The sequence below is a fragment of the Parus major genome, chromosome 2 (assembly GCF_001522545.3).
Source record: "Parus major isolate Abel chromosome 2, Parus_major1.1, whole genome shotgun sequence".
Classification (NCBI taxonomy): Eukaryota; Metazoa; Chordata; class Aves; order Passeriformes; family Paridae; genus Parus; species Parus major.
This window is the reverse complement of record NC_031769.1, coordinates 137,884,778-137,898,631: the sequence shown is the minus strand read 5'-3', so window position 1 is coordinate 137,898,631 and position 13,854 is coordinate 137,884,778. Positions and strand designations below refer to the sequence as shown.

General features: G+C 37.0%; 1 protein-coding gene across 5 annotated transcripts in view; it reads left to right on the top strand.

Annotated features, from left to right (window-relative positions):
* The first annotated feature begins 123 nt into the window (after positions 1-123).
* TAF2 (TATA-box binding protein associated factor 2) overlaps positions 124-13,854 on the top strand; it is a 58,274-nt gene continuing 44,543 nt past the window's right edge. Inside the window, exons 1-5 of one of the 5 annotated variants that reach the window (XM_015618026.3) lie at positions 124-821; positions 2,377-2,431; positions 3,213-3,373; positions 12,001-12,116; positions 13,441-13,582. In XM_015618026.3, coding sequence (XP_015473512.1) covers positions 769-821; positions 2,377-2,431; positions 3,213-3,373; positions 12,001-12,116; positions 13,441-13,582 — 527 coding nt within the window. In that variant the 5' untranslated portion in view covers positions 124-768. Of the gene's footprint in view, positions 822-841; positions 1,036-2,373; positions 2,432-3,212; positions 3,374-11,997; positions 12,117-13,440; positions 13,583-13,854 lie in introns of those variants that run through there. The other 4 variants (XM_015618024.3, XM_015618029.3, XM_015618030.3 and 1 more) reach the window with 4 other exon arrangements.

The window sequence follows — 13,854 nt, the reverse complement described above, 5'->3', positions numbered from 1 at the left end:
GAGCCGCGGCGCCTGCGCACGGAGACACGGCGCGGCCCCTCTCAGCTTTTGGATTTTTCGTGAGGGTTATTTCCTTCTTCCCCCCCCCCCTTTTTTTTTTTTCCTTTTTATTTCTCTCCTGCGGCCGCCGCTGAGCCGCCCTTCTGTAAAAAGCAAAACTCCAAAAGCTTTTCCCGCTGAAGTGACAGAGCTCAGTCGGGCTGTGACCTCTCACCCGTGGGGTCGGAGGTGACCGGCAAGATGGCGGCGGCTGCGGAAGGACCACGGCGGGCGCGCTGCTGAGGGAGACCCGCGGGGCCGACCCTGCCCCGGGCCCGGCCCGCCCGACCCTCCGCACCTTTCCCGGCTCTCAGCGGGCGGCGCAGCCCCAGCCGGCGCTCCCCGGAGCGCGGACCCCGGTGCCTGCCCGGCCGTCCTGGCCACGGCCGTCCTGGTTCCGTGGCTCCCGCCGCCACTGCCCGCTGAGCCGGTTGTTTTCCTTAGTTGCCGCGGAGAGGAAGCGCCTCTGGACTGGTTCCGTGATCACAGCGGATAGAAGGGCTGCGTGTGCACCCGTAGAAGGTTATAGATAAACGCTGCGTGGTGGTGCTGTAACGATGGTGCTCACTCGAGCTGAAGATTCCTGGCTGCTGGGGGTCGCACATCCGCTGAGGAGATGAGTGATCAAGTACGGCCTGACGCGGGGAAAAATCGAAGGACCCGTTGAGTGAGGATGATGTTGATGCCAGTCTGACGGTCAGCAGTGTGTGTTTAGTGCTGCGGTTCAGGATGAATAGGAAGAAAGGAGACAAAGGATTTGAAAGTCCAAGACCCTATAAATTATAAGTATCCATTTTTTTTTAAATTGCTATACTTGAAACCAGTGCACACGGAATCAGGTCACAGGCTGATTAATAATTTTTTACTGAAGAAGGTTGGAGCTGTTGCTTGTGGTGTAGCTTGCATTCAGAAAATATGTGTTGCAGATGTATGTTTTAATGTGTAAATGGACTTACTCATGGGCAGCAAGTCTGTCAACCATTCATTCTCACGAAGGTACTTCCATTATGCTCGTCAAACCTTGGATGTTTCTTCACACAGTGTCAGTACTGAAGAACATACTACGATGTTCCATATGTACTGTGTCAAAAAGGCCTTTAGACTTAAGGGCTTTTTTATGGATAAAAAAAAAAAAAATGCTTGCCTTTGCAGCAAACCGCTTTATTAAGCAAATTGTCGTTTTTACACATTGACTATTTGGGTTGTAACCAAGCTACCAAGCAGGATTTTAGTGCTTTAATTTTAAATTTTAAAATTTTAGATTTTAATAGATTTCTTGTTATTCCTCCTTGATTCCTTTATAAATCTGCTACACAAATGTATTTCCACGTAGAATCAGTCAGCTTGTATAGATGTAATGTAAGAAATGTCTGATTCCGTTTTTAGATGTAATTCTCTTGTAGGAATTTTTATCAAACTTTACCTCATCTGTAGCAATGTCACTTCTTAATGCATAGGATATGTGCAGGTAAAGTGTGATGTGCCATAGAAGTTGAATTATTTCAAGGTTTTATCTTTAGTCGTGAAATGCACTACTATCAAGATGACAGTACAGGAAAATACATAGTAAAACCTTAAAAGGTTTTTTTAAAGTTGGAATTATTTTATCTCCTACATCTTAAATCAGAGTTTTATTTACTAGAATTTCTAGTATGACACACAAAATTTAAGCAAGTGCATTTGACTAGTATAAAATATCTGTCTTGATTAATGTATTAACATTATTTTAAATTATAAATCTTACGGCATGCTAATTGTAAAAGGACATACTTTATATTTTAACGTGTAACTCCTGCTTATATAAATTATGTATGAGTGTTAACTCTCCAGGTAAACTTTCCACTGGTCTCAGGTTGCAAGTGTTACGGCTCATGCCATTACTGATACTGCTCATCACTACAGTGTTAAACCTTGACAAAACCATTTGTAATTCTTTATTTTTATAAGTGTTGTTCAAAAATTGTTATTTTCCTGTATTACTAGTAACGTTCCTACTGGTATGATACTATATTTGGTATATATATTTTTATTTCTTTGGAGGGGGTGGTTGTGAATTTCGTATATATTTTTGGAGGACTTTCCTGATATTGTGAGTAAATCTACTCATTATTTGGTTTAGACCACATAAAAGACAGACAATCATTAATGATTTTTATAGAAGTATATTCTATTTGCAGTATTTATGTGTATGTACATGTATCCTTTGTGGCTGTCTATTAAACTGAAGTATTATTTACTTTTAAAGTAAAGTATTAAAGGGTTAAAGTATTATTTAAAATGCTGTTAATTGTGCAAAACCTTACTTTTTTTCTTTTATTTTTTTTTTCCTTTCAGCACAACTCATCAGGTAGTTTGTATCAACAACATAAACTTTCAGAGAAAGTCTGTTGTAGTAAGTATTTCTTAATAAAGTGTGAGGTAGAAATTAAGTGTTTGGGTTTTCTTCATGCTTTTAGAGGAAAAAAACTACACTTATAAGCTAATTGTGCTATTCAGCTACTTCACATGTTATACTTTCTAAGGTAATGCTTCTCCTAAGTCTGTCATTTGATATGATTTGAGATGTATCAAATAAAATACCTTCTAATTGTGAGCACTTTTCTAAAAGGATCTCTAAACGAAGGCTGCTGCATTTTAAATATTACAGAGCAATTTGAAGTTCAAAATTCATGCTCACACAGTGTTAGCTGATGTTAGGGATAGGCTTACAGCCTTAATGTGGGTTCACTTGGGTTTTGAAGGGACTTTCATCATTTCAGGCCTAAAGTCTCCAAGGGTCTTTGTCATTTACATATCTGTTTAAAACAATTCTGCTTAGGTTTTAAGAATTCTTGTCTCAAGTTCAGATACCAAAACGTACAACACAATGATGCTAATAACTTAATATCTAATCAATAGAGGCAGATTTTTTCCAGTAAAACAGGCATGATTGTCAGTCATATTGAATTTTTTATTTTGGTTTTTGTTTTCATTTACAGCTGTGAAAATTCATCTGTTAAATGGCATGAAAAAAAATGTAGAAAATCTAAAGGGCAAATTATTTTCCTATTTAAATATGAAAATAACTTTATACTAGTGATTTTTTAAAATTCTATTAGTAATAATTCTTTATATCGCTCTAGTTTTTTAGTCGATAAAGATTTTACAGAAAATTTTGATTTGTATTTTCATAGGGTTATGTGGAACTGACAATATTTCCCACAGTTGCAAACCTGAACAGAATCAAGCTGAACAGTAAACAGTGCCGCATTTACAGAGTGAGAGTCAATGATTTAGAGGCAGCTTTCATCTATAACGATCCAACGCTGGAGGTCTGTCACCATGAGTCAAAGCAGTAAGTGGTGTATTTAAGATTCTCCAGAGGTAATGCTTTCTGTTGCTTTTAAGTATAACCTATTCCATTTTACTGTCAAATTTTACCTGGTAATTTCCTAGTGGTAACTTTACATATGCTGCCTGAATTTTGGGCAAGTATTTTGGCAATAATTTTGACTCTTGCACTAGTCTTTAGAATTTCTTGTGCTAATTTCTCTTTGTATTGTTTTGTGAAAGTAAAAGAAAATTTTCTATGAAGTACTTCATGGGGAAAAAGGACATTGGATTTGATATGTGTGCTTGAGACAGACACTGTGTATTCCTTTATTCATCAGTTATGCAAGAGCTTCAATAATTCAGTTTGCAAATACAGTGTTATTGGACACCAAATTTAATATCAGAGTTAGGAAATTTTCTTTGAGTCTTGATACTGAACCACTTGAGTATATTAATTCTGTAATTCTGTTTGCTTTGTGACGTGATGTTTTTGTTACTGATGCTATTACTTGTTATGCGAAAAATTCAGAATCCTTATTGCAGAGATTCCAGGTTGTTGTGAAGCACTAGAGAGAAAAGCCTTGAGCCTTTCCTAAGGAATCAAACTTTCATTAGTTCTTGTAGATAACAGTGTAAGTCCTAGAACCTAAACTCATTTCAAAATTTGAAAGGAAAAGTTTAAAATGTCTTCACCATCTCATATTGAAGAGTATGTTTAAAGTCATGTGGCATCCTGTGTGTTCTAGGGAACTGATGTGGGAAGGGGCTTTAGCAGAAAATCTTGTAGTCATTTCATTTTTGGTAAGAGCATGATGAGAAAATGTTTTCCCTAGGTATTCTTTTTGGAGTTGCTGGAACATTCATGTTCTCACACCTTCTTTTGTGCAAAACCTTACTTTTTTGGTGTTTGGTGGCTTGGTTGAATTTACCGAATTGTTAAAAAACTTCTTGTGAAAGTGTTGTTTAACACCAGCTAATAAAAAAATCAGAGTCCTTGAAGCTGCAAAAGAGTGACTGAAATAATTTAGTCCAATTCCCCTGCTCTCAAGGGGTCAGGTAGAGCAGGTTGCAAAAGTCTGTGTCCATTTGTCTTTTGAGTGTCTTCGGGGATGGAATCTCTGCAGTCTCTCCAGGCAACCTTCTCCAGTGTTGATGACCCTCACAGTAAAAAACATTTTCTTGTATTCTGATAGAATTTCAGGAATTTTAACTTATGTCCACTGACAGGAGCAGATAGAGTGAGCACAAACGTGAGACATAGAAAGTTCCCTCTGAACATCAAGAAACAATTTTTACTGTGGGGGAGAAAATTTACTCAGAGAGATTGTGGAGTCTATCCTTGGAAATATTTGAGTCATCTGGACGTGCCCCTGAGCAGGTGATTGTCGGTGACCCTGTTGGAGCTGAGGGGTTGGACTGGAAGGTCTTCAGCAATCACTTCCAACCTGAACCATTGTGTAATTCTGTAATAACTGGAATCCTGCATAACTCCTGGAAAATGTGAAAAAGGAGCAGCATTTAAAATTTTCAGAATGAGCACTAGCACTCCATTATGTTAAATAAGGGATTAAGAGAGAGAATAGGATATAAATAAAATTAAATATAAAATTATATATATGGAATATAAAATAAAATATATTAAAAAAAAATTTGTGGAGAAGGTGAGGGTTTTTTTGTTCAAACTGTTCAAACTGAATAGAAAATCTCTGTATTTCATAACTCCTATGTTATTCATAGTTATGAAAGACAGAGGTCACCAAATATTCATAATCAAAAACTAGTATGCCTTTTTCTGTATCTCAGAAGTTAAAGGCAATATGAGTTACAAAATATTAGATGAAGTTAGATGTGTTTTTTCCATTGGAACACCTGGTCACAATTGGGTAGTTAAATACAGTGTCTCTGCATCATCTGGTCATCTCTTCCAAGTTGTCATTTGTTATTGCAAGTTTAGTGATGATGTCCTTTGTTCCCTTGCAGCTGAACTAGCTACAGCAATTATTTTGAACAGGACACAGGTTAGACATGATGGTTTGTTTCCGATCTTACAGAGATCGTAAACTTTTGCACAGTTTTCTTAAGTAGTCTGCTCAACTAGTAAATGGGAAGTAAATGGTAATAATAAATGTAAAATAGTAAATGGTTCTTGGCAACCTGTTTATTTAAAATATTTTGTTTTCAATCTTTACTTTTCCCTGTGGTGTGTAGCAAATATAAGTTCAAGTTACAAGGTTGTATATACAAACATTTTCTTTTGATGTTTTAGTTCCTTATATGTTGTTTTCTAAAAGAACACATAAAATCACAGAAGCACTGAAATTGGAAAAGACCCGTAAGATCATGGTCATAAGTTCAACTGTAAACCCAGCACCACCATGACCATTAAATCATGTCTTCAGGTGCCATGTCCACATTTTTTGAATACTTTCAGGAATGGTGACTCCACCACTTCCCTGGGCCGTATGTTCCAATCTTTACTGTCTTCCCTGTGAAGAGATTTTTTCCAAATAGCTTATCTGGGGCATAAGTATTTAGAAAAGTTGTTAATTTAACAGACACTTTCCTACCTTTTTATTAAAGTTAAAATAATCTGAATTCTTACTCCCTTAGTTAGCAACAGAATTCTATTTAAAATGGAACTCTGTATGGAGTAATGATTAGAAAACTTGCTACAACTTCTCTGACTTGAAAGGTTATGTTTGCTGATAGGAAGTTAAGAGAAATAGGTCACTGTTATGTTGTGCAAATTTTGACATGCAAGAAGACAGTTAAAAGAGGGTTGAGAAATTCAGCTTTATATATGGCACAATTCTGCCTCACTGTGATGTTCTTTGCTATCTCTTGGTGAGATCTGTGAGATCACCTTTTTGCGTCTGAGTTGAAATACTCAACTTCTTTTCAAATAGTACTATTGGGTTTGAGCATCTTTGAGGAAAAAATCATTGACACACGGTCTCTTGTCATTTCACATTTCCAGTGTTGCAGAAGGTGAAACAATTTTTTTCAGTCATGTATATTTTCAGTTCCCCTGAATATCAGAAAAGCCCTCACTAAAAAGGTAATTAAAAATTGGTGAGATTTGTAGGAATGGTTATAAGCCATTAATTAGCACATTAAATATATTTTTAGCTTTGATGCCATTGCAAATTTATCCATTAGTCCCAAACCATAACTTCAGGTAAAAAGTGAGAGAGAGAGTATTGTAAAGTAAAGGTTTATCTAGAAGTAAAGTTGGACTTCTGTCTTAGAATTTCCTCTGGAGGTTTCAGGACAACATGGCTTTTTTGTATCAGAATAGATGGATGAACTTAGATGACACAGTCACTTTGTTCCTGACTGAGCAAGCACCTGAACAGTGGTGTAAGGTATGAAATAAATAATTTACTTTGCTTTACTGTGTGTACACAAGATGACAGAGAATCCCATTTTGCTTGTGCTTTTGAGAAGAGTTTCAAATCTTGTGAAGACTGCATATAGTGTTAGAGAATATCTATGTTTTGAGGCTGCTGTTTTTGAGTGTTACAGCTGTCTGTCCTCATCTTTCTTTTTCTTGTAAATTGTTGCTTTTTTGATTCTGTCAGTACAAGCGAAATGAATTTGCTTTTTCTGGGCTATGCTTCTACATTTTGTGTAGAAATTTCAGTGCATGTTCTGAATACTGAGACAACTGCTTGTATCTCAGCCCTATTTATTTTAAACTGGCAAAGGAGATATTTTTTCTTAATCTTATGGTTGAGATTGTAAACTGTTACATAGGTGCAGCAGAAGTTTGGAGTTTGGGTGCGCTCGTTTCATCTGTGATAAGTGAAGCTTGTGGTGATCCTGCTGTGCCTGCTTATGTGCTTCACATTTGTGGGATAATTAGGATGCCAGGCTGAGAAGCTGTTACATTTTATTGTTATTTCTGTGTAAAGAAAGCTATGTTTTTGTATAGCCAGCTAGTGTGCACATAATGCTTTCCTATGCAATGCTGGTTCATTTGCCTGTTTTTTAGCTTGAAGCATGTAGTATTTAAACATTACAAACAGGAAGATGTGTTGATATCCTCTGACTTCACTGTTGCTTTAGTTACAAGCAGCAGTAAGGAGTGAGGGAGGGCAACGTGGTAGCCTTCAGGGCATGTCTGTCTTGCAATGTTTGTTCTTCTGAGAAGTCAATGATCAAGCCTTTAGCCTCAGTACAAAACAGAAAAAATTGTGGTGGACTGAGCATATGTTGCACTCAGTGCCATGGTTTAGTTGAGGTGTTAGGACGTGGATGGGACTCAATAGCCTTGAAGGTCTCTTCCAGCCTAGTGATTCTTTGATTCTGTGGTTGCCTTGCTGCAATAAATACTGATATGATGCTTGTCTAATTGAAAATTCATTATAGACTTTGTCAGAAATTGATAATCAAAGTGTCCTGGCTAGGACAGGGTTCATTTTTTGCAGTAGTCAGGAGCAGGGAAGGCTAAAACCTGGAGATTATTCTATACCACCTCACCTAATTTTCCAGGGATGGGAAAAAGGATCACTTCTAGGTCCCATAGCATGGCAGAGGGGTCAGGTATTTTCAGGAGTTGACCCAGGGTGAGCAGTACCATGTGAATCATTTACCTCTTTCCTCATACACTTTGTCATTGGTATTGTTGCTGTTACTGTTCACTGTCTTATTTCATTGCTGTCTCTGGTAAATTGTTCTTAGCTCAGTCCATGATCTTTACCTTTTGTGGCTCCAATTCTCCTATGCAGCCCACCACAGAGGCAGGGTGGAGAGATAAGAGTGGCACGTGGTTTGAAGTAGTTTCAATGGAAACACTAAATGGGAGAATTCCTAGACCAGGACACAAAGGTGCAAAGAAGTTTTGAAAAGAGATGACAAAGCCCTTAGACTTGATCAGGAATGAAAATCAGGTTTTTCAGCATGACAAAGATTCAAATCATTGCCCTATTAATAAATCACCTATATGTGCATGTATTATTTTAAATGGTATATCATGTATGTACTCAAATAACAAGTCCTTACTCTATATGGGAAGCAAAGTAAAATAGTAAATGAATTACAGGTAATGAAGAGTAATGAATTACAGATAGAGAAAAGAACTTAGTTTGCCAAGTTAAGTACTGTAGGAAAACAGTGATTTATAGACTATAAGTTTGGCACATATATTTGCAGCACTGATGCAGCTAATGAGAAGTGCTATGGAAAGTTTGAAATCAATTAGTAATTTTAAAAAATAAGTCTCTGCAGGATCACTTCTTTACAGTCACTTAAGCTGCATGCAGGCTGTAATTAATAGTGTTTGGGGTGAATTCTGATAACAAAATGTGTCTCTCCTGGGATAAGACCGTGAATACATATTTGTTTTTCATTGTCAATCTAAACTTAGCATTATGAAAATTTATCATTGTTCCATGGGCTGCAACTTTTGGCATGTTTTTCTTAAAAATTCTGTTTTTCTTAAAATGGCCGTATTCAGTTTATCGAGAATAGTTTAACCTATGAAAAGATTATTCTGTGGTATTACGCCTTTCATGGATTCCTTTTACAATGAATCACCCATTTGAACTGGAAGACTTCACAAAAATAGAAATATAAGAATAGACTTGTTTTCCATAAAATGTTAAGTTCTGAAGTCTACCTTCTTTGCTGTAAAATCATAACCTTTTCCTGTCTGTGAACCTAGTGACGTTTAAAGTGTAGCCACAAGCTCTTCACAATCCTCAAAGTTGGAACAAATTCTCACTGATGTGTAGGAAAGAGATCCTTATCCAATAATAGTCAATTTTCAAAAACAGTTTGGAGTAAAATTAAACACTTTAGACTTTACAGTCTAACAGAATGTCACTGTGGTTTTCTGTTGCTAGCTTTCTTGATTACTAATAGTTCTTAGTCATGCAGTCTCTTTTTAAATAGTTTTTCCAGAGGTATTTGTTTGCCTTTCAAGGGTGCCATTTGAAGGACAGCTTAAAGCAACTTTGCTTAGGGGGAGATTCTTTGACCCTTCAGTGTGACAGATCAAGGAAGTAAACCAAATAAAAGCTGCCTGATGAGAAAAAAAATACTTACTTTCTCATTTGACACTTTCAGCTACATCCCTACAGCATCAGATGAACAGTAATCTCCTTAGTGAGTGGGACTAGGAGACAGCACATCAGCTGGAGTTTAAGTGGGTTGGAATTGTTCTGGAGCTGTACCTGAAATTATACTATATTCCAGGGTACAAACTCAACCTTTTCCTTTTAAAATGTGTTGGTATTATATCCTACCTTTAGGTACAGTTAACTATGAAAAGGGAAAAGAAAAATACATTAAAACTTGAGATTTGTGTGTTTCTATAATGAAGTGGTCCCATTTACTATTCATGTCTGATTCTCAGAAGCTTCCAAAGAAAGTAGACAAGTTTACTGCTCCTGACATTCTCAATCTTGGTAGTGGTGCCAGGGAATTTGTGCACTATTATTGCCAAAGATGAAGGACTACGTGAAAATATGTTCTTAATATATTTCAGTGTTTTAGCAAAGTTTTTTATACGTGGAAGACTTGGAATATTAGGCATGGTGTTTGACATACCTACACTTACAGAATGGTGCTGGTGGCATGGTTAATTACACTTTTTTCTTCCAAGTAAGGTACTATAATTTGGGTTATTTTCTCTGTGGATAGTGAATAGAGAATGGTTAGATGAGAGCAAATCCTGAAATGAGATTGTGTCTGCTTTGTGTGGACTTCAGATTCCATGGAAGGTGGAGTCTGCAGCCAAAAGTTAATTTATTCCATTGTGGTGCAGTAGTCTTGCACCTGGGTCAGGACAACCCCCAGTATCAGTACAGGCTGAGGGATGAAGGGATTGCAGGCAACCCTGCAGAGAAAGACTTCAGGGTGCTGATGGATGAGAGGCTCAGCATGAGCTGGCAATGTGCATTTGTACCCCAAAAAGCCAGCGGTGTCCTTTGCTGCATCACCAGCAGTGTGGTGGCAGCAGGGCGAGGGAGGGACTCTGCCCGACACTCGGCCCTTGTGAGATCCCACCTGCAGCCCTGTGTCCACTCTGAGGTCCTCAGCACAGACCATGGACCTGTTGGAGCAGATCAGAGGAGGCCACCAGGATGGTAAGAGGGATGGAGCACCTGTCCTAGGTGACAGAGAGAAAGGCTGAGAGAGGTTTGGCTTGTTCAGCCTGGAGAAGATACAGCTCTAGGAAGATCTTATTGCAACCTTTCAATACTTAGAGGGGGCTTTATAAGAAGGAGGGGGCAGACTTTTTAGTAGGGAGTGATGCAGTAGCACAAAGGGTAATGGTTTTAAACTAAAAGAGGCAAGGAAGGACTCTTTTACTGTGAGGGCAGTGAAACCCTGAAACTGGTTTCCCAGGGAGGAGGTAGATGCCCCATCTCTGGAAACATTGAAGGTCTAGTTGGATGGGGCTCTGAGCCACCTCACCTAGTGTAAGATGTCCCTGTCCTCCCCCAGGAGAGTTGGACTAGATAACCTTGGAAGGTCCTTTCCAATGCAGAGTGTTCTGTGGCTCTGTGATTCTGTGACTGCTTTGTGCTTGATTGTGTCCTGCTTCCACAGTGCTTGGATTCATCAGCAGTACCTAAATTCTGTTGAAAAGGTGATAAGTTAGTCAAACACTTTCTCTTCAGGTACAGAGTTGTGCAAGCTTTTGAAAAACTGTGTACTGGAGAATTAGAATTAAGAAAGATTTGGCTCTCATGCTTTAAACAGTTTAGAAATGCATTTTGAAAAAAACCATAAAAGCTATTGCATAAAGCTGTAAAAGCAGGGTTTTTTAACTCGACTGGTCATACTCCAGTAGCTAAATATAATGACATTAAATAATAAGGTAATATCCTTCTTGTAAGTACTTTTAACAGAAGACACATGCTTGTTCCTGCTTATTTCAGTAGAAAACAATTAATCTAAGTCATAATGATGTAATGATATGACTTTGTAATGAAGTGAGCAGTTAATGAGCAGCTGATACATAGTTGCTCAAACCTGATTACAAAAACCTGTGTTTGCATCTTAAATAAATGATGGTACACTTTAAAAAAGAAGAATGTTTCAAATATAACTAGAAGCTAAAAAGTATAGCACATATTTCTGTGTTTGTGTATTAAGGCGAAAACTCCTAACATGTAGTATTATATGTGTTATTTATGAGTGCATTAAAAAAGGACTATTCCTGTCCATCAAGCTAAAGGGGAAAAATAGAAAAACACCATTGCCAAGCTAAAATCTTGCATTTAGAAAAGCAAGATAAGAGCAAAACCACAATATATGAGGAAGCAGATCTTCAAGACAGAGCTTTAGAATAAAGATAAGAACATAATCCAAAATAAAAAACAGAATTTTTAATTTCTATTCCAATAAATGTAGGTATTACTCTTATTGTCAAGAAAGGAACACCGAACATTTCTCAATTTCTTGGGAGTTATTACTGCTTAAGTCTTTCTGATTACAGATCACTTCTGCAAGAAGTGATTTTAAGTTCTGGTTGTTGAAATCTAATCTTTACTTCTTTTCTCTTCCACTCATTTAAAAACAAAACAGTTATCCATGCACCTTGAAATTCAGTATATAAATTGTCTTAACTTCCCAAGTTGCTTTTTGTGGTTCAGCACAAGTCTGCTTTAAGAATTAACTAGGTATTTCTGACAGGAGGAATCTCAACTATTTCTCCAATGCCTATGCTGCCGCTGTCAGTGCTGTGGACCCAGATGCTGGAAATGGAGAACTCTGCATTAAGGTTCCCTCGGAGCTGTGGAAACATGTTGATGGTAAAGAGATCATATTGAAAAATTAATTTAAGATGTCAGACTTGCCAGCTCCAACTTTGCTTAGGAAGATAGTAGCTTTGAAGATATAGAAGTAGTGTTACATTATTTTATGGATTTGTGATTACTGTTTCCTTCGTCCTTTCCACTTGAACTCTGAAAAATATTTTCACTTTTTGGTAATATGGAGAAGAGTTGCAAGAGTTCTTGACACTACACACAAACATACTCTTGGGTCGTCACGACCCCAGGAGAATACTTGAGGAACTGGGAATAATGGAGTGTACTGGGAGCTAAATTGTAATTTTGAAGCTGCTTACAACATATATGATCCAGCAAAGAAAATAATTTACAAGGATATAGTTATATACATCTTCTTACAAAATTCTACTAATTTTATGCCATCTCACTTTGAGGAATTTTAAAATTGATTTGATAGTGAAAGTATACTTCTTTATAAACTGGCATACTAGATCCTGGAATAAGTAGCTTTTTTAATAAGTTACTCTCCAGTGTTGATTATTTTCTTACAGGGATCTTACTAGTTTCTTGTATTACTTCTTGCATGGTTTTATCGGTTTTTCCCATGGATTTATGAGACCTCTGAGATAATAATAGCAACTGTATCATGAGGCTGACTCATGCAGTATTGTCAGATGCACCTTGATGAAAAAGACACTTATTTAATTTTTCTATAAGTCCCTGTTGCCTTATGTGCAAGCCTAGAAGGGAAAATATTCAAACATGTATAATTTGACTTTTCAAAGTTTATGTGCCAAAATACAGTGATACTTGTGGGATAGATTTCAGCATATGCTAGAATTTCTTTTCTTGCCAATCTATTCATAGGTGAGATTTCTGTGAAACTAAACCAAAGAGAAGACACTTAAGTTACATGAAAAGCATTAACTAGAATTAGAGATTTTAAGCAACTGCAAATGACAATAATATGTCTTTTAAGAATGTGCCTGCTTCGTAGAGATTTTGGAGAAATCTTTTTCAGCAAGGTGCCAAGGAAATCATGGTTAGGCTGCAGTCTGTATAAATATGCTTTACTGTTGGGGAATAGGAAGATGAAATGTGACTCCAATAAGTTTTTATTAATTAATAAAGATTCTTATAAATTTATCTCCTCTTAAGTTGTGCTTAGGGAGGTCTCGATTTTGTAAGCCTTGAGTTGTGAGTTTGTAAGTGGACTGGCAAGTCCATGAGAATGAAGTTATCATGTAATCTTCAAAGACCTAGAGTCCAAAACTGAGTTACTATTCTGAAATAACTTTCATGTAAGTTGTATATACTTACTCCAGTTTTGGTCTTTGTGCTGCAGAGTTAAAGGTCCTGAAGGTGCATATAAACTTTTCTCTGGATCAGCCAAAAGGAGGCCTTCATTTTGTGGTACCCAACATGGAGGGCAACATGGCAGAAAGAGGGGCTCATGTTTTTTCATGTGGTTATCAAAATTCTACAAGGTAAGAAAATTGTCTTTGAATGTTAGATTTTTATTTCCTATTATTCTTGAACTGTAGGAAATACAAATAATTTCTATGAATTCTTTTAAGTTTAAAAAATTCTAAAACTTAATTTGTGCTTGAAAAGAGTTTACCAATGTGAAGTAGCATGTAATGACAGTAATTAGTCTTTATACTCAGCAGGAGGTAAAGAAAAAAATCCTGTGAAGCTTTATAAAGTTAATGTATTGTAGGAGTCAGTATGTCAACATTCATATATTCTTAAGTATTTA